Source organism: Citrus sinensis, chromosome 9 (assembly GCF_022201045.2).
Source record: "Citrus sinensis cultivar Valencia sweet orange chromosome 9, DVS_A1.0, whole genome shotgun sequence".
Classification (NCBI taxonomy): domain Eukaryota; kingdom Viridiplantae; phylum Streptophyta; class Magnoliopsida; order Sapindales; family Rutaceae; genus Citrus; species Citrus sinensis.
The window spans coordinates 18138223-18161714 of NC_068564.1; the positions used below are offsets into that span (position 1 = coordinate 18138223).

The following is a 23492-nucleotide window of genomic DNA, read 5'->3' on the forward strand; positions in this document are numbered from 1 at the left end:
TAATTTTAGAATTTAAGATTTGTAGGTACTTTGCAATAAAAAACTAAAAAATTATTGGGAAGATGATTAATGTCAATATACGTATTTATATTTTATAAAATAAATTAGGGGTGTTTAAAGAAATAAAACTCCCTGTTTCTTGTTTGTACTAGCATTTTGCATTGTTCACCGCAGCATAATTCTGTAGGCATCCGCCTTTTTTTATTTCAATTTTCAATTTTCCTAAAAGAAAATTTTGGGCCAAGTCAGGCCCAGATGGCCAAAAAGTTTTAAAGGCCTAGACTTTCCCAACTTCAGGGGCCCGCTTCTGTGCTTGGCAATGCCTAACCGGGCCCAACCCATTCGGCAACCCTTACCCTGACTCTTGTGCTCGGATAGCAAGAATAGGCCCATGTTTGAGTCAAATTTTTAATAAACTTCATTTCTGTGCAGGTCCAATTCAGGTACATAATGAAGATAATGTGATAATCTTTAAGTTAAATTTTAATCAATATCTTCTTGCCAAAAAGAAAGACGAAATTTATTTGCATTTAAAACCCATTTTAAAACCTCAGTCAGGAGGGGTTTAAGGCTTTGAAATTCCCAAAAGCCAAAACTTCAAAGCAAAAGCAGAAGCAGAAGCAGAAGCGTAAGCACAGCAAAAACAAATGCTTTCTCGCACTCTCACCACCAAAACGCTCCCACTTATCTTCAACGGTGTTGATTTAATTGCAGTTAATCCATGTCAGCCTCCACTGAAAGCTCTCTTCTCTACACACATTGTTGGGGACAAACCAGTTCTTGTAAGTCACCCACTCATTCACTCCATTTCTTTGTTTCGTTTCCATTTTCATTATCATTACTAATTTATTATTTCAATTGGGCAGGTTCGTGATTTCATACACTCAGCTTTGTACCACCCCAAACATGGCTACTTCTCTCAGAGATCAAGGTCCGTTGGTGTGCTTGACGCTGCCATCAAGTTCAATCAGCTTCAAGGTGTGTGCGTGTGCGTGTGTGTTGCTTTTCCTTTTTGAGTTTTTGTTTACTTCGTAATTTGTGATCTGGGTTTAGTAGAATTTATGTTTAAGTTTGAAATTTGATCGCATTACTGATGACTGTTCAATGAACCTTGTGGAAAGATAATGGGGTTTGCTTGTAATGATGAAAGAGCTTGACATATATAATGTTCAAAATCTTTAGTGAAATTTTAGATGCCAAGTAAACGTGGCATTTGGCAAGCACTTTTGCTGCTATGCTTTCAAAGTTAAGTAGAAGCATGGCAGTCTCAAACATACCCTTAATATGTTGATCGGATTTCTATTGACTTCTATTGATTACTTATCAGTGTACTTTGTTAAGAGTGGATTTACATGCTGTTGAATTAATGGTTTCCCTGCTTAAGCTTAATATGTTAACTTAAATCTGGGAAAAAAAATTGAAATATTTGACCATACTGCTATTTCCTTTTGATGTTGATGTATTATTCTAACTTTTATTATTCTAATTTTTGGTATGCTTTTAGGCAGGAAAGCTTATATGAAGCATGTGGATAAAATATATAAGCAGAGTGAAATATCATGGTTTACACCAGTGGAACTTTTCAAGGTAATCTCTCTTTCAATCTCTTTAAGATAAAAGAAAGTTTCCATCTATCTAATATGCAAATCGTGCATCAAGAATTCAGTGTTTTATCTTATCTGCTAATCAAGAGTTAGGGAACTTTCGCTGTATCCAGTTTCTGAGCATGCATGAAGTGGCAAGAAACTTCCTCGATTTTGTTTCTGTACTGTCTGAACTTGTCTACCCATTTGTCCATGTGGAGCTTTAGACCTTTGGCTTGGTTTTAGATAGCTTTGGAACTAAGTAGTTGGAGTCCTTACCATATGTTCTATCAACCACAATTTGAACCCATTATTGGTATTCTTTATTCATTACTATTATTATCATTTTTTTTTGTCCATGCATTATGATAATCACAATTTTAATAAATTTTCCACCATGATCTTAATTATTCAATCAAGTTTCATTTGTAATAACAGTGCTAAATTTTTTCATGCCGTATAATTATAAATTTTGCCTTCTAATTCTTTGGTGTTGTGAAACTTTCTTCCTTCTAGCCTTGGTATGCCCATGGGATTGCGGAGGCTATAATGCGCACTGCTAACCTTTCTGTCCCTCTAAAAGTATGTACCTTCTCTTTTTGGTAATGTCTTTAGAATTTACACTACCCCACGTTAAATTCTTGTGCTTTATTGTAATCTGAAATTTAAAATATAATTCACTTTTTTGTTCGTCATATTTTACAGTAAAATCTGAAGAAAAAATTATTTTCTGATCACTCTGTCTAAATAGAATTCATATTAGGATTTAAATTGATCAGTATCTAGGCTTTAAAGTAAGACTTTATATTGTAAAACATATTGCTCTGTTTCATGATTGACTTTAGTTTGACTCAGCATGACAGCGTAGAAACCTTGCTGTCTTGAGCCAGGAATGAAGCTGTAAAGAATTATGTTTTACATGTTCAGATGCTTGCTTTGGAACTAGGGGTTTCCTTTTGCCAAGCCAAAGCAATAGAGGGGCACAAATAGTTTTTCTCTTGGGTCTGCTGGTATTTTGTAAAGAAAGTTGCACATTTTCATCATTTACCTTTTATGTTGTATCAAATTCGTAGATTTCTCGTGTTGGAATGGTCTCTGTGGGCTTTAGATCTCCTTGCTTGATTTGGTAATGAAGTAAGTCTTAAGTTCAAATTTTATCTATCTAATACATACCTGCACACATTCCTACTGACAGACGTGTATGCTTGCTTTTGAGAAAAAAAAAGTTAATTACTGACAGAGGTGTGTTAGGATTTATATTTTACTGTTGTAGAGGATTAGATGGCATTGCAAGAGTTTTGGAATGTCATATCTATATACTTATACTGTCTGACTGGCTGCTTCTTTTCAATAAGGTATACTTCTCTTTAGCATATTTTGGTAATGTCTAAATGTAAAATCTCTTCTTATCCATTTCATCATTACAAGTTTTTAGATGTATCTGAATTGTGATCTGAAAGTGTGAACAACTTAATTGTTTGTAGCACTTTTTAGATTTTATAGCGCTGTTAAGGTTTTGCTGCTTGAATGAACATATAGCTTTAAATCCAGAATACAAATTAATAGTTTAACAGTGCAGTATTATCTTTGGCAGATATCATCTCTATATATTTTTTGACATGAGCAGTCAGATATCTTTGTTCAATTCATTGAGTCTAATAATTTGCTCATGCTGTTTTATGTTTTATAATGTGCGCTCAGATATATGAAATTGGTGGTGGATCAGGAACTTGTGCGAAGGGTGTGATGGATTACATAATGTTGAATGCACCTGAAAGAGTTTACAACAATATGACTTACATGTAAGTTTATTGACTTCCATGAAGTAGTTTGGTCCCTTTGTCTTGTTACTCTGGTCAATGTAATTACTAGGGCATAACAGTGATATCCATGAAGTAGACGTAACTTAATTATTATTTGGGATTTTTTTTCCCCTTTCTTGTTTGAATATGGAACTTGGATTCTTGGAGCATAATATGTATGTATTTTTATAACAATATATGTGATTACATTACTTCTAATTGATACAGTTCTTGTGTGCCACTCTGATCCTATGACTGTGAAGTCTTCCATTTAAGTAGAGCAGAACTTCTGATGAGTTTTTAACATGGATTGATGAAATGAACAATGAAAAGGAGGAGCCCATATGAAAAGATGATAGATCTTGAAATAAGGTTTTGTAATGAAAGTTATATGTAATTGTTTGCCGGTGTGTCCACTTCATGTCCATGTTCTGTGAGTGCCGAGATATTATTCTGTATTTATGCCACAGCATCCAGTGAGAGAGCACCTGTTGGAATCTAACATTTGAAGCAAGTCTCAATGTCCTTTTAATTCTTTTGCTTACTATTTCCTTTCTAAGAAAGCTGCTGCATACAGACCTCGTGCTCCACATTAATGCTGTTCTTTTGGTTTTGTCATTAATTGTCTTTCTTAATTCTTCTCTTCTCACTGAATTATGTTTGAAGTTCACTTGTTAGTTCTTTAACCTATTCTTATTCCTCCACCTCCTTTTGTTGTTTCTGAGGAGTACTGGTCTAATTATATTCTTATGTAAACGGGTATAGAAATTCATTACTTGTCTGATTGAGTTTTTATTTCCTTCCTTGTTAAAGTAGTTTACATGCTTTCCAAGTTCTGTTTATGACAGTTATATTGTCCTGAAATTTTTATCATGTATAATCATGTTTATACATTTTTATGTTTGCTGTAGCTCAGTGGAAATTAGTCCCTCACTGGCCGAGATACAGAAAGAAACTGTTGGACAAGTTTCTAGTCACTCATCAAAGTTTAGGGTTGAATGTCGTGATGCTGCTGATCGGGCTGGATGGGGTATGTTGCCTTAGTATTTGTGCTAATTTCATTTTCCTTAATTTTTCTTAATGAGCAATACTATATACTTATTAAAAAAAAAGAAAAGCAATACAATTTTTTAAACATTTTGATTATTAGTAATTGCAATAAGATTTGATCATTGTCTAAAGTCCCATCCCATGTTGCTGACAGAGGTAAACCAACATGAGGTATGCTGGTGTCCAGACAAGCACACCCCCAAACCACTCCCATCCACCCCCACCGTCCATTCTTCTTCCCTCCACTGAATACTTGAAATGAGACAACAGCCTCTGCAATTCATGAGAAGTTTTTATAGAAAAGAACAAGAAGACCATTCAATAAACATAATTATATTCTTATTCAATTGTACTTATTGACCTTACTCTTCCAACCTTATACTACCATCTGCTGTGGACTTTATCAATATTGTCTGTTAAGTCATCCTGCCTGAAAACTGCTATTTGATTGCTGCATTTTTTTTTTTTTGTTTACTAAACGCTGTTCTTTTATTCCTTATTCAAATAATTTTTTTTTTTATTTTTCATTGTCAATTTTTGATTTATTTTGTAGGTTGACATTGGAAGAGAAGGATCTAAGTTATTATGTTTTATTTTCTGTAGCTTTGTTTGAGTTGCTCCAAGCATTCATATTGTGGTGGTTCCACCTTCACCAAATGTAGCCTTTCAACATAGTGCTAGGGATTTGGGTGCTTCCCACCCCTTACTATTGGAATTATTCATGTAAAAAAATAGTAAAATAGAAACATAAAAAACAAAGCTATTTATTGTTGCTTATCTATTGTTTCTGGGCTAGCTTCATAAATTTTTGTTTCTCTTTGAATATGCAGCTAAATTGATGTGAGTTCTATTAATTATTTTGTCACAGGAAATGTTGTGCAACAACCATGTTGGGTGATTATGCTCGAGGTACAAGCCTTTTGGTTGCTTCTATTTTATCTACATAATAGAGTTTGCTAACTAGAGAAAGAAAATAAACTACACAATTATTCAAGGTAAACTGGATGTGCTGAAATTGTTTGCTTTTAGGGAAGAATTTTCATATTTGGACTTAATTGATGTGTGTTAAGCATGACTTCGTTATTTGAAATGAAGCGATATCATGTGGGCATATGAGGACCCAATTATCAAAACGTGGAAGTTACTTAATATTTGTTTGTTATTTTACTATTGAAATTAGTCTAACATGATGCAGCTACGTCTAATACATCTACAATGCCACTTTTATTATTGAGTCCTGGCAACTATGGTTATTTAGCTATGTGATCTGAAGCAATGAATTCCATGTCTGATTGCAACTGTTTCCGAGAAAAAGTAAAATTAGTTAAAATGAGTTGAGAGAAAAAATCAATATCTGCTCTTATCTTAGCCATTAAGGTAGCATTTCCTTTTTGAATTGGATTAGGAATTTTGATGAGAGAATCTTGGGATTGAGAGTGTGGAGTGGAGTGAGAGTAGATTGTTTACTCACTAGAGTGGGAGTGTAGAATATGAATAAGAATCTTATTTATGTGTTTACTTTGTCTTGGATTAGGAGTGAATTTTTTCAAAATACAATTTTACCCTTACTTAAAGAATTGTGGTTCTTACTTACAAAGTGAATAAAAAAATATATTTCTAAAATAAACTATTTATCCTATTATTAATTTTAATTATATAAGTTAATAATAATTATTAATATTCTTAATTATGTAAATCACAAAATTTTTATTAACTTTAATTTTAATTATGTAAATTAAAAATTATTGATGAGAGCAACACGAATGAAACATTATTGTTAATAACATAGTAGAAAATTAATATTTTTTTAGAATAAACTATTTGTTATTTTAATTATTAATATTAAATAAATATAATAATATTGCATTTTTAAATAAAGATATTATATATTAATATTATTAATTCTATGCGAATATTATAGTATTATTTTTTAAGTAATTTAACTTAGAATCAATGTAAGTTATTATTTTTAAATAATGTAATATTATTAAATAAAATGCTAAAAGGGTGGGGGACCAAGAGTTGTCATGATAGGAAAGAGAAATGATTATAAGGAACCAACGATTCTCTCTTCTTTAACAACCTATATCCTCCACACTTAATCAGCATTTGATAGATTATCCAACCCTGAGCAATCTTAGTTATTGGTGAATATTATTTAAATAAATATAATACCAATATTTTTAAATAAATGTAACATTATTTTATTTTACTAAATATAATTATGTTATATTTAAAGGGAAGGGTGAAAAAGGAATAGGTGGGAGTCGGATTCCCACTCCACTCCCGCCCTTAAATAAGTATGTAAACACTGAAGTGAGAGGATTTCACACTCCCCACTCCCGCTCCAATAAGTAAAGACACCCTAACAATATTCGTTGAGATGTCAAGAGCTGTTGTTACTGTTTTCCTTGAATATGCATGAATTAACATATATGCATGCAACGTGAATTATAGTTATTAGTTAAGGACATAAGATGATAACTTTAGTTGTTGTTTATGATATTTAGTTTCCTTTGCTACTAAAAAACTGATGATGTAATGTGTAATGACATGAATAAATCGTTAACTTTTTCATGTATAGGGGTTGTATGACGTGCCCCTGTTGCATACTATAGAGAAAGTTATATTGATGAACATTTAAGGTTGTTTACCTGCAAGTTCATTTAGTTTGTTGATAAACATCTCTTAAGTTCTAGTTGATTAATTTTGTTCCGCAAACCTAATTTAGATATTAAATCCTTACAGGTTTTTGATAATCTTCCACATGATCTCATCTATTCAGAAAATCAAGTTTCCCCATGGATGGAAGTATGGGTTGAGAAGCAACACGATAGGTAGGTGCCATTGTGTTGGATGTATCCTTAATTACTTGGTTGCAACTTGCACTCAATGTTTCTTTGGGATCCACTACCATATAGCCGAGGTTTCAATTTTTGTGTTGAAATTTTCAAGTTAGGTTTTCAACTTTTTGTCAGAGTTTTAAGTTAAGATTTCAACAATTTTTTTTTTAAAGGTTTGTGAAAGAGGTTGCAACTTTTGTGTTAGAGAGCTGTAACATCACATGCATGTTACCCGTATCATGTTGTATTGATGTGTACCTTACCCTTATTAGAGAATTAATTTCATAAGAAATCCAGTACCTCAGCTTCATGTTCACCTAATTCTTTTTGAGTCTTGACTCCCTACAGTGATCTATTCTCTGTTTTCTGTCCGTGCATATGTACATTCATTTCTATCAATTATCCTTATTTCAAGCGTTTTTTATCCACCATATGAAAACATTTTCCCTTTAAAGAAAGGAAAAAAAGGAAAAAAAAGGAAAAAAAAAAAAGACGGGTCCTTTCAGTGAACATCCTATTTTTCTGTTATCCTTCGACTGCCAACATGTTTCTTATTTATATCATTGGCTTGTATTTTAGTATGTGGTGATTTACAGGGGTGTCCCATGTCTGAACAAACTATTTTATATCAAGTTCCCGGTTCTTTTTTATTTTAATTTATTTGTGTAATATCCAATTTTATTTGAAGCTTAATAGAAATGTATGCTTGATATAATACTCCTCACAATTCATTGATATTAGAACTAATGTTTCTGAGGTTGAATTTAGTGATAAGACTCATAGCTGACCCTTCTCTTTTCTCGATCTACAGAGAAACACTCACCGAGTTATATAAGCCGCTAGAAGACCCATTAATTACACGTTGCATTGAGATCATGGAATTTGATGAATATCATAACACTCAAAGAAGTGGCATGTTGAAAAACATTTGGTCAAAAGTCTTTCCAAAACCTCGAAGATGTTGGCTTCCGACTGGTTGTTTGGTAAGGAAATTGTTTAAATTATTCTGTTTGCTTTTGCACTCTGTTTTCTTTATGCATATTTCAGAAATATTACAATCCTTTAATATGCAGAAACTGCTTGAGGTTTTACATGATGCCCTACCAAAGATGTCTTTAATTGCTTCAGACTTTACCTTCCTGCCTGATGTGAAGGTACCTGGTGAAAGAGCTCCATTGGTTTCAACAAAAGTATGTTCTTTTCATACATGTGAAATCATTGTTGTTGTATTTGTACTTATGCTTGACTCTGTTTATCACATTTCCAATGCTTGCTTAGCCAGCTTAGGCTGTCTGATAAAGTTATCATATAATGTGTTATACTTGAATTAAAAGGAAATGCATTGACTTTGGAGTGAACTCTATTGGTTAAGTTTAACCTTTTGTCATGACACCATCCAGTAATATTCCTCCAAACAATGGTTTTAAGATTGGATAATCTGGTTCCAGTTCACATCTAACATTCTAGCATGAAATTGTCTTCAAAGTCTTTGACTTCATTCACCTTAATTATATGCAGAAAGATGGCAGCAGCACAGATTATGGCAATTATCTTGATGCAAAGGTGTGTGCTATTGCTAATCTTATCTCTTCTTCTACTTGTATGTTGTGTTCATATAGTATTGCCATCGATGACCCAACTCTGCTAGCTACTAAAGTTCAGCCAACCAAACACGTGCATGGATTATCATTGCGACTTATGGGGAGTGAACATAGTAAGGTTGCAGAAGTATAAAATCTCACTTTGCTGCTAACAAAATATCTTGTTTGTCAAGTCCAGATGACAAATCAGTGCGCTTTAATGATTTTTTTCCCCCTTACTTGACAACTTGTGAAAGCTGAGGGTCAGAGAAGGATCTCTAAATCCTATAATGATTATGTTCGCCTTTAATTGCAGGGTGATGCTGATATTTTTTTCCCCACAGACTTTTTACTTTTGGAATGTATGGACCATTACTGCTCTGGGTGGCTGAAAATGCAGAAAGATAAATCATCCAAGCAAGGGAAGAAGAGGCGAACACTTACAGTAAGTTTGTTTTCTAATAAAGTATTTTAATTTTTCCTTTTGTGATGACCATTTAAATTAATGTCACAAGAACAAAATCTATCCTATACTGGCTTGCCTGTTCGCTATAGTTATTGTTGAGATGAGATGATGATCTTTCTAAAGGAGGATCAAGCAAATCAAGTGAGAAACAACTGCACTTCAGCAGGATGTAACTCGTTGATATTCAAATGACAGTCCATAGTAGAATACCTAATTCTAATTGAACGACAATCATATGGATTCCATATTGTTGTAGTCTTGTGGAGGAGCATGTGCTTTCCGAAAGTACTTGTGCTATAAGATATTGATGAAACACATGCATTTTATAGCCATTACTTTCAAGAGGTATGGAAATTTGGCAATAATAACACTCTTACCTAATTGTTTTGAATATACTCTGTGCAGCTGGATACATCCTCATTCATGGAAGAGTTTGGTTTGCCTACAAAGACAAGAACAAAGGATGGATACAACCCCCTTCTCGATGACTTCAAGAACACTAAATTTTATCTTAGTGTTCCAACACATAATACTAAATAGACCAGTCAGACAGATTGAGATGAGATTTATAACGGAGGTGGTTAATGTGTCTGTAGTCATCTGCACTGAAATGCTGGTGGATTTTATTATTAATGTACGAAGGCAATGGCTCTCCCAGATCGACACACATCACAGTTCCCAGATGCAATGCCCCATATGAGAAGAGAAGAGACCAAGCTCAAGATAGAGACGGACTTTAAAAAAAAAAATGATTTTTTAATTCATTTTCGTTGAAAAATCAAAGATGAATTAAATGTTGCTGTTGCATACATGGGTAATGAATCAATTAATAGAATTGTTCTTCTTCAATGGAATCATTAGGAGACCTTGGAGAAGATATGCTGCAATACTTTATTCTTTTCTGAATAAAAAAATGAGAGCACTGGTTATTTTACAATTATCTTTAAAGAAAGATTTGTTTAAGAATTAAGAGTTAATATGGCTGCTTGTGAAGCCACCCTTCTCTATCAATGAAAGAGATGCTAGTCAAGTGGGTGAGTTCGGCAGAGCTCAGTTTCTTCTCCCACCTCACTCTACGGGAAGTGTCAGCTCCTCCTCCATAACACCCATGCTCTGCAAATGTTAGATGGTTCCTGTTCATTTAACCACGGTTCAGTTCCTGTCCAATCATTATGAATAAGAGGAATTTGATTAAGTGACCCTTAAGAAGGTCCGTCGTGAGTTTTTGACCCTATGCCTAAACTTATATTTTTTTGTATCCCAAACGATCATGTTTTCGCACTATTACCTTGTGAACACAAGACGGGGTACAAGACACTGCTTTTTCATGCAGGATGAAGTATAAGACAAAGATTAGTATATTAAAAGGTGCAAGAAGGCCATGCTGGATAGAGCTCTAGTTAGAGACTTGTATGCAAGACGAAACTTACAAACACAGTCGTCATTCTCCTAAAAGATTGAAAGAAATAATTTATTAGAGGAGGGTATTTTTATCTTTTTACAAGGTAAAAAGAAATGAGTTTGATCAAGTGGGTCAAGATTCACGACGTGACAAGGATTAAATAAAGTCGTTCCCATCAGAATTTTGGTGGGAAATGGTCTAAATAATCATCCGTCTGATAGAATCATGTCATACAAGATAATGTTTTCCATGCAAAATGAAGTGTAAGACAAAGACTTGTATATTAAAATGTGCAAGAAAACCATGCTAGACAGTTCTAATGAGAAACTTATATGCAAGACAGAAACTTACAAACACAGTTTTCTAATAGATTGAAAAAAAGGAATAATTTATTATAATAGGATATTTTTTATCTTTTTACAAATACACGTCTAATAAAATAAAGTTCTGGTTAGATAATTCTAAAGTAAATGCATATGTGACAGAATTGTATGAGATGGACGAATAGATGAAGAATTTTTGTGGTTGGGATTCATTTGTAAGAAAACTTACTCATGGCCAATAGAATTCCAAGCTTCCCAACCCTTAGGATCCACAACATTGGTGAGATTGACACTGTAGAATAAAACCCTAGCATAGCCTCTCCATGGCCTTCCTAACAAAGTTGAGCCTGTTCCTATCACGATGCCTCCTTTGAACACAAACCCATTGGCATCATTAGGGTTTGTTCTTCCTTGTGCTGTTATGAAACCATGAAGCCCAGGCTGTAATGTTGATCCAACCACATTTATCACACAATTCTACATACAAAATAAAATAAATCAACATCATATTTTATGTGACGTACATATGTAACACAGGGCAAGTGCAATATGATGTGATACTAAGTAGTCCAAAATTGTGCATCACATTTTGTTTGCTTAGGATTCATGCACTTAATTTGAGGGACATTTATAATGTCAAAAGAAAGCCATTCCCACCATCCAATATTTTTGTGGATTATTTCAAATGTTAATTTTAAATTATTCCTTTGGTGAATTAACTATCTTCAAATCGTCCCTTTTGTTTTAAAAAAACTTCAATTATCTCCATTTTTGTTAAGACTTTTAAAAAAAAAATCATCAATCCACCCCATTTTTTTTCTTATCTTTTGACTAAATATAAGAGTAATTTGAGATATTCAAAAGTAAGAGATACCATTTGAAAATAGTCAATTTACGAGAGAAGTAATTCAAAATTTATCGCACTTCAAATGAATAGTCTAATTGGTCGGCCTCTAGAAGAAATTTCTTGTTGTAATAAACATTTTTTTCTTCCGGTGTTTCTTCCAATTTTTGAGTTTGAATGTAGTGGAGTCTATGGTAATTATAATTAAATAAATAAATAAAACATTTTGATTGGTCAAAAAAGAATCAAAATTAATTAATAAAGAGATTTACAGTTGAAAATGTGAAAGTGTAATATGATATGATACTAAGTTAAAAATGAGTACCGCATTTTATATGTTTCGGATCTATTAATTGGAAACGTTTCTTTTCAAAATTAACTAAAAAAACAATTATTCCCTTTAATCTCTTTATTAACATAATCAATAAAATATATATATATTTTCTTGATTTTTTTCAAATGTGAATGATGATGCAGACTTAATACACTAACACGAACCAAAATGTTAACGTGTGTATATATATGATAATTGATTTGAAATTTTTAACTATAAATTGTCAAAATTGCCATGCATTGTTGGTAGTTAAAATCATGTGAAATAATGTACCTCATATATAGATTGGCCGCCACCAAAGATAAAATCAACAGCACCCTCAATTGTACAACGATCAAAGTAGTGACGGCCTTGATCATCCCACAGTGTGTCTTGCACGCCGGAGAAGCCGCACCGATAGAACGCCGTCTTGTCTCCGGCCACCATGGCGGCCACCGCCGGCATCCTCGGGTTCTTATTGTCACTACGTGGACTGTTGTATGAATTCTACATATATATGTATGCATATAATAAAATATATCACTATGTTAATTATAATTCACACGATCAATGTCACTAATTGAAAGTAGAGTCTTAAGATGAATAAGTAAATAACTCACCACAAAGCTCATGCTTTTGACAACAACATTATCAGCAAAAGAAGCAAAAGTAGGGCTGGCTGCGAGTGATTCATGATCATCCCATATAATCCGAGTCTTTCTCTTTCCCACTCCTTTAAGGATTATGAATGGCTTTTCATATGGGATTTTCACCTTCTCCCTATAGACTTTCACATATATTCTTACAATTACATTCAACTATAATGTATTATGATACATTCTTTTCAGTAAACCCCGATGGGACGAGGAGATTAATTTTAGTAAATAGAAAAGAGAAGAAATGGATCAGGAGGGACGTAACGAGCCTTACCCTTCAAAACAATCGAATCAAAGCAAGTTTTCAAAAGAAAAAAAAAAAAGGAAATATAGGAAAAATAATTTTGATATATATACCTACCTATATATGCCAGCCTTGATGAAGATGCAAACCCAATTCTTGTTATTCGAAGGAACGTTATCAATTGCCGATTGAATGCTTGAAAAGTTTCCATGGCCTGAGTGATCAACAACTATTTGGCAAGAAGCTGCTCTGCTGCCAAGCTTGAAAAATGATTTTGCATTTGTTGTTCCCAAATGACAAGTAAAGAGAAGAACACATAAACAAAAAAGACAACGAGCAAATGGCATTTTTGTTTGGTGCATGTGTATAAAATGAGGAAAAAAAATATTAAAAACAAAAACCCTTTCAGAAGACTGAAACAGTAACTTTTATTATGTCCATTGCTGACTTTGTGTATTTAAAGAGAGATCATTTTAGGAGGGAAAGTGAAAAGTCAATCGTCTTTTTTATGGTAAAATATTGGAGCATCGGCTGTACAATCGGTTTAGTTAATTGCGTTTTAAAATCTTACTATATGTGCTTTGATTTTTATGATTTTGTTCATATTGTTATTTGTTAAAACAAAAATAAAAAAAATCGAAAGTCTCAAGTGAACAATTTGAAAGGTTATAAAATTTTATATTTGAAATTTTTTTTAAAAAATATATATGGTAAATTCAATAAGGAATATCTTCAAATTTTCAGAATTTCCTTGAGAGAAATGTAGTGCATGGGAAGTAAGAAGATCCAAGCAATAAATGATATATTGACAAATAATTAAAATTACGTATACACACGTTTGTAATTATCCATAAGTACAGAAAAAGTACAGTTAATATAAAGTTTCTCCGGTAACTATCTCAAATTTTATTTTAAAACTTTCAGCTTAAATTAAAAGACACTCATATTATAAAATAATATAATTAAACCTTTGCATTCCATTTCGAGTGGTGGTTTTCTTGGATCATGCAGCTTAATCTCTCTTGTCAATACCAAATATTATGTATTATAAATATTTAAATTTATTGATTTGATTTTGTGATGATAATAATAAATACCTTTCAACTGCCTCAACTGTTCACACATAAGGTGAAATAATTACCATGTCGTCACCATAAGACATGGTCAAGTTTAGTTGGTGTGGGCGCGCTCGCGCGCGTGTATATATATATATATAATGATAGCCAAAAGTAAAATCTAGTTTAAATTTTATTGCTCCATATATGATCGTAATCTCAGTTCAGATGTTGAGATAACGGTTCAATTTTCTTAATTCCGGGTTTAAAAATTGATACTTTACTGTGTAACGTTAGGATAGCGTGCAATTATTATTAGCTTTAAATTCCAGAATGAACTTTTGGATCAAATAAAAACTTTAGATTCAATCCAATTGTTTACTCCATACCTAATCGGGTATGGAGCAAATAGTTTCCAACTCAATTTTGCCCACCCCTATTCCGATAAGGTATTAACGTCTTCCTATGATGCAAATTCAAAAGCAGATCGAAATGCTCACACAATGAAAGGCACAAATCAAACAGTACTGTAGCCTGAAAACATATTAGATTTTGTAAACTCTTATAGGCCTCTAGAATGGAGTGAATTGCCATCATAATTGTGGTGCATAATCTGTCCACGATTTACATGCAACCAAGAGCAATCGTGCACGAGTACTTCAGAAACAGGCAGATTAAACTGCATCTTCAAAAAGAAGTTTAAGATGAACTCTAAATACGTGTATCTCATATACTCAGTAAAATATAAAACAGCCACTCAAGCAGTATAGAAAGGTAAAACAACCGCTTGACAAATTTTGACAAGCACTGATAGAGAAGCCAAAAGTGAAGAAAAATGTACATCACAAAGCAGCAAGACAGTACATAATCTCAGCTTTGTGACGAAATTGAGCAAATTGATAACCAAAATAACTAATTTCAACAAGTATGTTGCATACAGCATAACATCTACTTCAAAACTACCACAGTTAAACTATAATCCATCAATATCAAAATGGAAGACAAAATATAATGGGAACAAACTCTTCTCAGATGTAACATTTGGAAAACAAACTCTTTACGAATCATCATCATCAATACTTGATGGGAGCAATGATTTCTAGCTGGGGACCAAGCCTCTCCTCGGCAGCCTTCTCAGCTTTGACCCTCAATTTAGCCAACTGCTTCCTCCTCTCATAAGCTACCTGGGCCCTCTCCTTTCTCTTCTTCTCAAGCTCCTACAAGGAACAGCATGACAGAAAGTCAGAAATCGCAAGAATCAGATATCATGAAAGCGCAATAGTGCATGAAATACCCAAAGCTTGAATAATGAGGCAGTCCCACATAAATATTAACAGCATCACCCGTCCACAATCCAACAAGTCTAACAAAGTGATTACTAAAAAAGCAAGTGCAATTGAAAGCATCACGGAACAAGCAATGCAACTAGTTAATACTCGTGACAACCTTGGGTTGTATCCGCAGGCTGCAAATGTTAAGATTTAGAATTCACAACACACATTAATGAGCTCATGCCATAAGAAACTTCTATTGTTCTTACCTCAACTAACTAAAACTATAGAACTAAAAGATAATACATGAAGGCAATGTTTCTGTAGCTGGACTTTGAGTCATTATCCAACGTTTTATCCTTTCCTAAGCTAACCAAGAGGGGAAACAGAAAACTAGAATTGGCACAGACAAACAAAAAGCATGCCTGAATATTTAACCAGAGTACCATACAAACCACGCAATTAAGAATACAACAAAAGAAAAAACTATGTTATTAAAAAATTATTGAGCATCAAATTGCATTGCGTCATAATATTACAAGAAGCAACCTCATATTAACAAGTCAAGTTCTATTAGAATAGTAATGGAGGTGTTGATTATGTCTAATTTAATAAGATTTGTTAAATTCACATGTCAAATCCCAAACTCTGACTATCAACAAAAGGAACTTGACATAATCTGCCCAACACTATTTCAGAGCCAAAGTGATCCATTTATCTTACTTACCTAATCTTGCATTACTTTGATAAAAATCCAGCATATGATGAAATGTTAAAAAGACGAACATAAAAACCATACAGATAATCTTTGAAGATACTTAAAAGAATGGAATACATAAATTATAATATTATTTGAGTTTTTTTACAACAAGAAGTTAAAGACCAACACAGATAGCATTGTAGACAACTCGGCATAGAACAATTAGTTAATAAGATCAAAAACAGTTCAATTGTATTAGTCAAATAAGGAAAGAATGGTTCATCATTAATACAATTTTCAGTTTATTATGGAAAAAAAAGAAATAGGGGAAGAATGGTCCAAACAATACAAACTCCAATAAGTTTAGCATTGTGTTGTCTGCACCAAAGTCTCAGCCTCGTACAAGGCATGTATAGAACTGATCAAAAAGGGCAATATAGCATACTTCAATAGGTCAAAAAAACATGAAAGAGACATTGTGGCAAGCACTCACCTTAATGGTGTCATAATAGTTCCATCCTACTTCAGATGAAAGCCTGCCCAACAAGCAGTACTTGTGTCCTTTTTGAAGCCTCAAGACCCTAGCATTCAAATAACCCAAAAAAAATGCACACAGTCAACAGGGATCTAACTCAAAGAGAGACATACAGGTTGAAATAGAAATCCATGACGAACTCAAGTAAAAAAAACTTACTTGAGAGCATCAGGAATGACCATCCTCTTTGTCTTGTCATATGGAGCAGGAACTCCTTCATAAGCCTTCAAACGAGCAAGGGCTGCAGCTCCACGCTTAGTCTTGTGGGGAATCATCCTACATGGAAGAACCGAACAGCTTTCATTACCACATATACATAAAACAAATAACCAACTTTTATGGGAAAAAAAACTAAAAGCTAAAATAAAGGAACGCACACAAAGTTTGCACTCCAGTAATTAGCAAATAAATACCTTAAAAGCAGGTTACCTCATTAAGCTTATATTTGTATTGCATCTAAAACTAGTCACAAAATCAGGTTTTTCTCATTCTTTCGGATACAATGTACCAAGAAGATTGTAGGAGCCAAACACAATCCCAATTTAAAAGGCTGGAACAAAAAATATGGCTTCAACCTTAGCAGCAAAGAATCTTATCATACACTGACAATGACAGTCCAGCTACAAAACAATGTACTCATACACTCTCAGTAGCCACATGAAAAAGTTCACATTATTTCTAATGATAAGCTCAATCAAATTTTATAATCCAACATGCATAAAACAATCAGATAGAGATCTACACATTTTCAATAGATAGACAAAAAGATAACATTCAAATATGAAAATTAATATTTTTTTAAGATCAATGAAAAGAAAAATAGATAAATTTGCTTAATCTAAACTAATTTCAACACACCCACAAACGCATTTGCATACTAAATCAGAAAATCCAATTTTTACACTAAAATAGAATCAAACATCAAAAAATAAAAGAACCCAGAAACAAAAACATAACATACCCACGGATGGTACGCCAAAGGATCTTAGCAGGAGCTCGAAAATGGATGGGACCATGAGAAGGCTTAGTGTTCATCCTCTTTCTCAAGAACCTCATGTACTTCATCTTCTGCCTAACAAGCCCACCTGATATACAAATCTCCTCGCACCGGACGACGACGACCTTCTGGCCGTTCAAGAGCTCCTTGGCCAAAACGGAGGCAAGGCGGCCGAGCATGTGGTGCCTGGCGTCCACCACCACTCTTTTCGCGCAGATCCCTGAACCTGACACCATTTTCGTGCAAACGGCGCGCTCACTGGAGTGGTGAAGTGAAAAATGAGAAACGTAAAAGGGGGTGATAGGGTTTTTGGACTAGGGTTAATAATGTAGTGTGTGTGGGTTTTTGGTGGGTTCTGTTATTTTGGACGGTCCAGATGTAATTCTGGAGGATGATCATATGGGATCATAGCGTCCGGATCCCTGATTTCTTATTTGCTATCAAATGAGCATTTATGTTTCCATTTATATCAAGAGAAATTTATAACAATGGCCATACAACTTTTATGTTTTTTAACTTTTAAACCCCTAAAGTTTTTTTCGATCATAACTAACCAAACACCATATTTTTGGATTAGATTACCCTCATAATTTTCATCAAACTTAACAAACCTTCATCACTCTCAATAAACTTCATCACTCTCGATAATCAATTGCATAATTGAAGATATAATCATCAATGGGAGAACTTCTTAAAATTAGTTTATCCTTTTACACAATGTAAACCTTTAATCTATTGATTTTATCAACTAAGTTTGAAATTAAAGTAGGTTTTGTTGCAAATGTTGTTATTTTTCATTCATAAAATAATGTAATTTGTTAAAATACATAGTTTGAGTTGAGAAATGAAGAAAAATCATTAAAAACACAGAAAAATCGGGTAAAAAATGAAGTTTAGAATAAGTGGAACATGTGCATGTCTCATATAAAAAGCATTACATTTATGTGCGACAGGCACATGTCCCACTGCCTGTCGCACATAAACCCACAGATTTTATGGAGTATATGATTTTGGATTTGATTTGTCTCGTCGTAAGTTTCGAAATAATATATTATGCACCTAAAACGGACACATATAGCTCAAGTTATGACTTTTGAAATATATCTGAAATTTAGTGAGACATGCACCTGTCCCACTACCTGTCTCACTAATTTTTTTTTAAAAATATTTTATTGATTTTAAAGAAGCACAATTGAAAAAAAATGAAAAAGGAAAATTTACAAAAATAACACAAATTTTTTTGGAATTTTCACATTTAATCCTTCAAACTTTTTTCCTATCAACATTAGCCAAAAATCCTCTTAAGTGCTCAAAATACCCCTCCCATTCTCACTAAGCTTCCTCTCTCACCTTCTTCTCTCTCTCTCTCTCTCTCTCTCTCTCTCATCGCTGACGACTTCCCGGAATCCATCCTCAGCAGCCAACATCACCAAAATTTCGGTCAAGATCTACAATCAAAGGTTAGCTCAAAAACCCTAGATTTTAAAGCATGTTATATTTTCTATTATTCTTTTATGTTGTGGTTTTCTTGTTGTATTGGTGATTGTGAGTGAAGATTGGAGTGTTTGTGATGTGAATGGCATGAGTGAAATTGTTGGTGTGGTGTATGGGTGAAGATTGAAGTTGGCGTGAGCTTGGTGTCGGGAGGCATCACGCCTGTCGCACATGATCCGGGAGACAGGCGCGCTTGTCGCACCTCATTTGCGCGACAGGCACTTGGTGCGACAGGCTGCCTGTTGCACTAAGTTACAATTTTTTTTTTTAACCTGAAGTTGGTGCAACAGACAGCCTGTCACACCAACTTAGTGCAACAGGTTGCCTGTCGTACCAAGTTACAATTTTTTTTTTTTAACGTGAAGTTGGTGCGACAGGCACATTTTTGCGACAGGCAGCTTGTCGCACCAACATACATTCACACTTAAACTCTTTTGTCTCACGAAATCAAATTGACTCTATTTGATTTTGTTAGAATCGTGTCGGGTTGGTGTTGGATCTAGATGAATTCGGTTGTATTTTATCGGAGTTCACTTTTAACGTTCGCTATCGTCGCTTACCGGTGATGATTCAAGAGTGCAATGCTATGTTTGGGTTGATACAGAGAGAAGAAAAGTTGCGTTTGGTTTGATAGACAAAGATAATTGAGGGAAGAAACTTTGTGTTTGCTTAATTATGATAGGAAAAACTTTGGAGGGCCAATTGTGAAAATTATATAAAATTTTAGGTTATTTTTATAAATTTTCCACTGAAAAAATGAAATGAACTCTTAACATATAGCTAACCATTTGTCATTACATGTGAACAGTTTCTTTGACCTCGAAGGCTCGAACAGCACAAAATGTTGATAATTTTTCCTCAACTTGCTATAAGTTAAGTCTTTCGATTCTCCGAAAAAATAAAAATTAAGAAAAACAAAAGGTTCCAGTCTGGGCAAAATTGTGGAACTGCTTTCTGAAAGCTAACCATGGCTGAAACTTCATCATCCCCTGCTCAAGTAGAATCAGCATCAAAAACTGTCCAAGAACTCATCACCAGCGGCAAAGAATTGCCAGAAAGATACATCTATAAAGGAAGTGATGCTGGAAGTATTGATGCTTCTCTGCCGCTCATGGACATTCCAATTATTGATATTGGTCTCTTGACATCTCCATCATTCAGCAGCACACAAGAACTTGAGAAACTTCGCTCAGCTCTCAGCTTCTGGGGCTGTTTCCAGGTCAGGTTTAATTTTGCCACTTTTTTCTTGAATAATTTTGCAATAAAATTTATTTTGCACACTTGATTTTGGATTTTGTAAACATGTTGAGATCTTGGAAAACTTGATTTGCTCATATATAAACATATATATATCCTTAATTTTGGAGGTTCAGGCAATCAATTATCATGGAATAGAACCTGAATTTTTGGACAAAATGGGCGAAGTTGGCAAGCAGTTCTTTGATTTTCCTCCGGAAACGAAACATAAATATTCCAGGAAAGATGGTAGCACTGAAGGGTATGGGAGTGACATTATTATTGCGGAGGAACAAACACTGGATTGGACTGATCGTTTGTTTCTCACAACAAGTCCAAAAGATCAGAGACAGCTCAAATTCTGGCCAGAAATTCCTGAATCTTTTAGGTAATTTCATTGTGATGCCTGGAAGCTCATACAGTTCTATTTGAATGAAAAACAGAAACAACTTGCATTTTAGAAGTACTATATGAATGAATATACCAAAGGCAAAGCAGACTTAATTTGGTTTGTTGTTGTTATATTTGCTTCAGGGAAACATTACATGAATACACAACAGAGTTAGAAAAATTAAATGAAATTCTGCTCAAGGCCATGGCAATGTGTTTAAATTTGGAAGAGAATTGTTTTCTGGACATGTATGGAGAAAAGGAAAATGCAACAATGATTGCGAGATTCAACTTCTATCCTCCATGTCCAAGGCCTGACTTGGTTATTGGCATTAAGCCTCACGCAGATGCATCGGCATTTACTTATCTCTTGCAAGACAAGCAAGTGGAAGGCCTCCAATTCCTGAAAGACAATCAATGGTATAGAGTTCCTCTCAATCCAGAAGCTCTTGTTATTAATGCTGGCGATTATGCAGAGGTAATTGCTAATATTAGATGCTAATATTCAGTGTTTTTGCTGTTTTTTTTTTCTTTTCTTTTGAATTAAAGAAAGCGTTACTTCAAGTTATGATGCAGATAATGAGTAATGGAATATTCAAAAGTCCAGTACATAGAGCGGTGACAAATTCAGAAAGGGAAAGAATGTCTCTGGCTGTGTTTTGTGTTCCGAATCCAGATAGAGAGATTGAACCAGTGAATGGAGTGGTGAATGAAGCAAGGCCAAGATTGTACAAGAAAGTGAAAGATTATGCTAGATCGTATTTTGAGTACTACCAGCGAGGAAGGAGACCAATTGAAGCAGCAATCATTTAGTTCAATTTTGAATCCTCCAGAAACATCATAACTACAACTTGAAGAAATTGTAAGACTTGCTTCCTAGAGTTATATTCAGGAGTACAGATTACAAAATAGCAAATCTTAATTCTGAAAGTGACTCTTTTCAAGTAGGGCTTTGAGAGTGAAAGGGCTTATAACATTGCAAATGAGTAAGCTATCAACTTGGCAAGACTGATTTTGTAAGGAAACATCTTTGCTAGCTTTGTGCTTTGCAGAACGATTTTGAAGATTTCAAAATGAGCGAAGAACAGGTCGAAGAGTTTAATAAAAATGCAAAGTTTTTGTAATTGCTAAATTAAGAAACAAACAAATAAATCCTAAGCATCCAAGTAGCAAAGAAGGATGTGCAGCAAACAAGCTATGAGAATATATTTTAGAACGCAAATATAGTTGGTGGGACTATTTACATTTTAAAAATTTACACTTTAAAAATTATTCTATTACACTTTATTTTTATAAATTTTTATATTACTAAAATACCATAATAAAATATATTGTTAAGGAAAAATTGTGTAATTAATAAAATTAAATTTAACACTCATTCATTTAAAATTCAGTTAAATAAACATAAAACTTAATTTTGATTAATTTTCTTATTTCACTAACTATTTTAAGTCCTTAAGTTTACAACTTTCAACAACTCCCGAGTGATATCGTTAATGACTTTATATCCTAAATAATGAAAATTTACTTAAAATTGGTAATGAATTAGATCGAATAGCTGCAAGTTGTTTTCCATTATTGGTTGTAATTATGGTCCCGATCTGATGAAGAAAATAGAAAGGGAGGGCAACGACAAACTGTGTAATCTCCAATTGATATGAGAATATGGTGATTGATGTCAAACAAGTTTATCTACTGTTAATCAGTTGCTTTTTCAGTAGATTTAAGAAGGAATTAAATTGAGGACTTTTTTGACATTTTCAAGAATGTGTTGAGCAAAAACTTATTTTTAAAATTTATTATTGAGTGGTTTGAGTAATTCAGTATTTTAAGTACTTTTTAGAATGCAAATAGTCTCATCCACTCACTAATTTTTCAAAATTACAATAATTAATACTAAAACAAAACTTTTGATTATAACATCTTTTAATTTCATTGTTGTTCTTATTATTATTATTATTATTATTATTATTTTACTCTCTTTTGTCTTTTTTTCACCTTACTTGTTACTTTTATATTTTAACGGGTTTAACACTATAATTAGAACTACATTGAAACGAACAAAATAATTAAACCTAAATGCAACTCATAATCAAGCTAGTTGAATTATGATTTATGTTTTATATTCAATTTCAAATATCAACATTAGGATTTTATTTAATAGCTAAGGTCCTATTTGGCACCATCTTATAACAGTTGTTTTTGTTATTATTTCCAAGATTAAAATGGTCCTATTTGGCACCATTTTAATCTTGTTTCATTTGTCATTTAATTTTTTTCTCATCTTTATTTGCAGGAATTAATTGCAACCTTGTAGAGTTACAGGTAAATTTTTTTTCTTCTTTTCTTTTTTGTTGTCATTTTTAATCTTTTTGTATTTATTTTTGTTGATTCTATTGTGTTACTTAGTTTTGAAAATAATTGGTTGTTTTGTTGTTGTATCTTAATTATAGTGTAAAAACAATGACAATGTAAACTTGTTTTTATTAATGCTAATACCAAAATTTCATTATCATGTAATTTTTCATAATTATTTTGTTTAAATTATTTATGGTATGTTTGTATATGTATTAGTTAAACAATTACGTAACTATAAGTATGACTTAAATGTTTAGTAAAAGTTGTTTTTAAAAATAGTACTGCCAAATACATATTCATTATTTTTATCTTTCTTAGTTGTGTCTATTGAACACATATTATTGTTTTCA

General features: G+C 33.2%; 4 protein-coding genes across 5 annotated transcripts; 2 read left to right on the top strand and 2 right to left on the bottom strand.

Annotated features, from left to right (window-relative positions):
* The first annotated feature begins 503 nt into the window (after positions 1-503).
* LOC102617363 (protein arginine methyltransferase NDUFAF7 homolog, mitochondrial) lies at positions 504-10084 on the top strand. Its single transcript, XM_006493745.4, has 13 exons — positions 504-782; positions 867-978; positions 1505-1587; positions 2100-2165; positions 3285-3385; positions 4297-4415; positions 5304-5344; positions 7184-7272; positions 8090-8261; positions 8352-8468; positions 8797-8841; positions 9175-9303; positions 9730-10084. The coding sequence occupies exons 1-13, from the start codon at positions 648-650 to the stop codon at positions 9862-9864; spliced, it is 1344 nt and encodes a 447-aa protein (XP_006493808.2). The 5' UTR covers positions 504-647; the 3' UTR covers positions 9865-10084.
* An 89-nt stretch (positions 10085-10173) lies between these two features.
* LOC102621647 (probable pectinesterase 29) lies at positions 10174-13459 on the bottom strand. 2 transcript variants are annotated; one of them, XM_006493760.3, is made up of 5 exons: positions 13224-13459; positions 12827-12986; positions 12501-12713; positions 11279-11526; positions 10174-10457 (listed from the first exon to the last, which is right to left on the bottom strand). In XM_006493760.3, exons 1-5 carry the CDS (start codon positions 13451-13453, stop codon positions 10298-10300), a joined length of 1011 nt encoding a protein of 336 aa, XP_006493823.2. In that variant the 5' UTR covers positions 13454-13459; the 3' UTR covers positions 10174-10297. The 2 variants fall into 2 exon arrangements, with proteins under 2 accessions (XP_006493823.2, XP_052290442.1); XM_052434482.1 differs by having other exon boundaries at positions 12827-12993; positions 13224-13455.
* Positions 13460-14987: 1528 nt separating this feature from the next.
* LOC102617059 (60S ribosomal protein L13a-4) lies at positions 14988-18007 on the bottom strand. The gene is made up of 4 exons (XM_006493744.2): positions 17629-18007; positions 16827-16943; positions 16626-16713; positions 14988-15378 (listed from the first exon to the last, which is right to left on the bottom strand). The coding sequence occupies exons 1-4, from the start codon at positions 17898-17900 to the stop codon at positions 15235-15237; spliced, it is 621 nt and encodes a 206-aa protein (XP_006493807.1). The 5' UTR covers positions 17901-18007; the 3' UTR covers positions 14988-15234.
* Positions 18008-19972: 1965 nt separating this feature from the next.
* On the top strand, positions 19973-21916 carry LOC102616764 (probable 2-oxoglutarate/Fe(II)-dependent dioxygenase). The gene is made up of 4 exons (XM_006493743.4): positions 19973-20377; positions 20532-20782; positions 20929-21262; positions 21361-21916. Exons 1-4 carry the CDS (start codon positions 20126-20128, stop codon positions 21595-21597), a joined length of 1074 nt encoding a protein of 357 aa, XP_006493806.2. The 5' UTR covers positions 19973-20125; the 3' UTR covers positions 21598-21916.
* Positions 21917-23492: the final 1576 nt, after the last annotated feature.

Excerpts from the sequence above, each read along its gene's own strand:
- LOC102617363 (XM_006493745.4), top strand. The coding sequence starts at position 648 with ATGCTTTCTCGCACTCTCACCACCAAAACGCTCCCACTTATCTTCAAC. Across the intron at positions 3,386-4,296 it reads TACAACAATATGACTTACAT|CTCAGTGGAAATTAGTCCCT; the intron begins GTAAGTTTATTG and ends TGTTTGCTGTAG. Across the intron at positions 4,416-5,303 it reads TGCTGATCGGGCTGGATGGG|GAAATGTTGTGCAACAACCA; the intron begins GTATGTTGCCTT and ends ATTTTGTCACAG.
- LOC102621647 (XM_006493760.3), bottom strand. The coding sequence starts at position 13,453 with ATGCCATTTGCTCGTTGTCTTTTTTGTTTATGTGTTCTTCTCTTTACT. Across the intron at positions 12,714-12,826 it reads TCAAAAGCATGAGCTTTGTG|AATTCATACAACAGTCCACG; the intron begins GTGAGTTATTTA and ends ATATATATGTAG. Across the intron at positions 10,458-11,278 it reads TGGAATTCTATTGGCCATGA|GAACCATCTAACATTTGCAG; the intron begins GTAAGTTTTCTT and ends TTAAATGAACAG.
- LOC102617059 (XM_006493744.2), bottom strand. The coding sequence starts at position 17,900 with ATGGTGTCAGGTTCAGGGATCTGCGCGAAAAGAGTGGTGGTGGACGCC. Across the intron at positions 16,944-17,628 it reads CTTTGGCGTACCATCCGTGG|GATGATTCCCCACAAGACTA; the intron begins GTATGTTATGTT and ends TCTTCCATGTAG. Across the intron at positions 15,379-16,625 it reads ACTATTATGACACCATTAAG|GAGCTTGAGAAGAAGAGAAA; the intron begins GTGAGTGCTTGC and ends TGTTCCTTGTAG.
- LOC102616764 (XM_006493743.4), top strand. The coding sequence starts at position 20,126 with ATGGCTGAAACTTCATCATCCCCTGCTCAAGTAGAATCAGCATCAAAA. Across the intron at positions 20,378-20,531 it reads GCTTCTGGGGCTGTTTCCAG|GCAATCAATTATCATGGAAT; the intron begins GTCAGGTTTAAT and ends TTGGAGGTTCAG. Across the intron at positions 21,263-21,360 it reads ATGCTGGCGATTATGCAGAG|ATAATGAGTAATGGAATATT; the intron begins GTAATTGCTAAT and ends GTTATGATGCAG.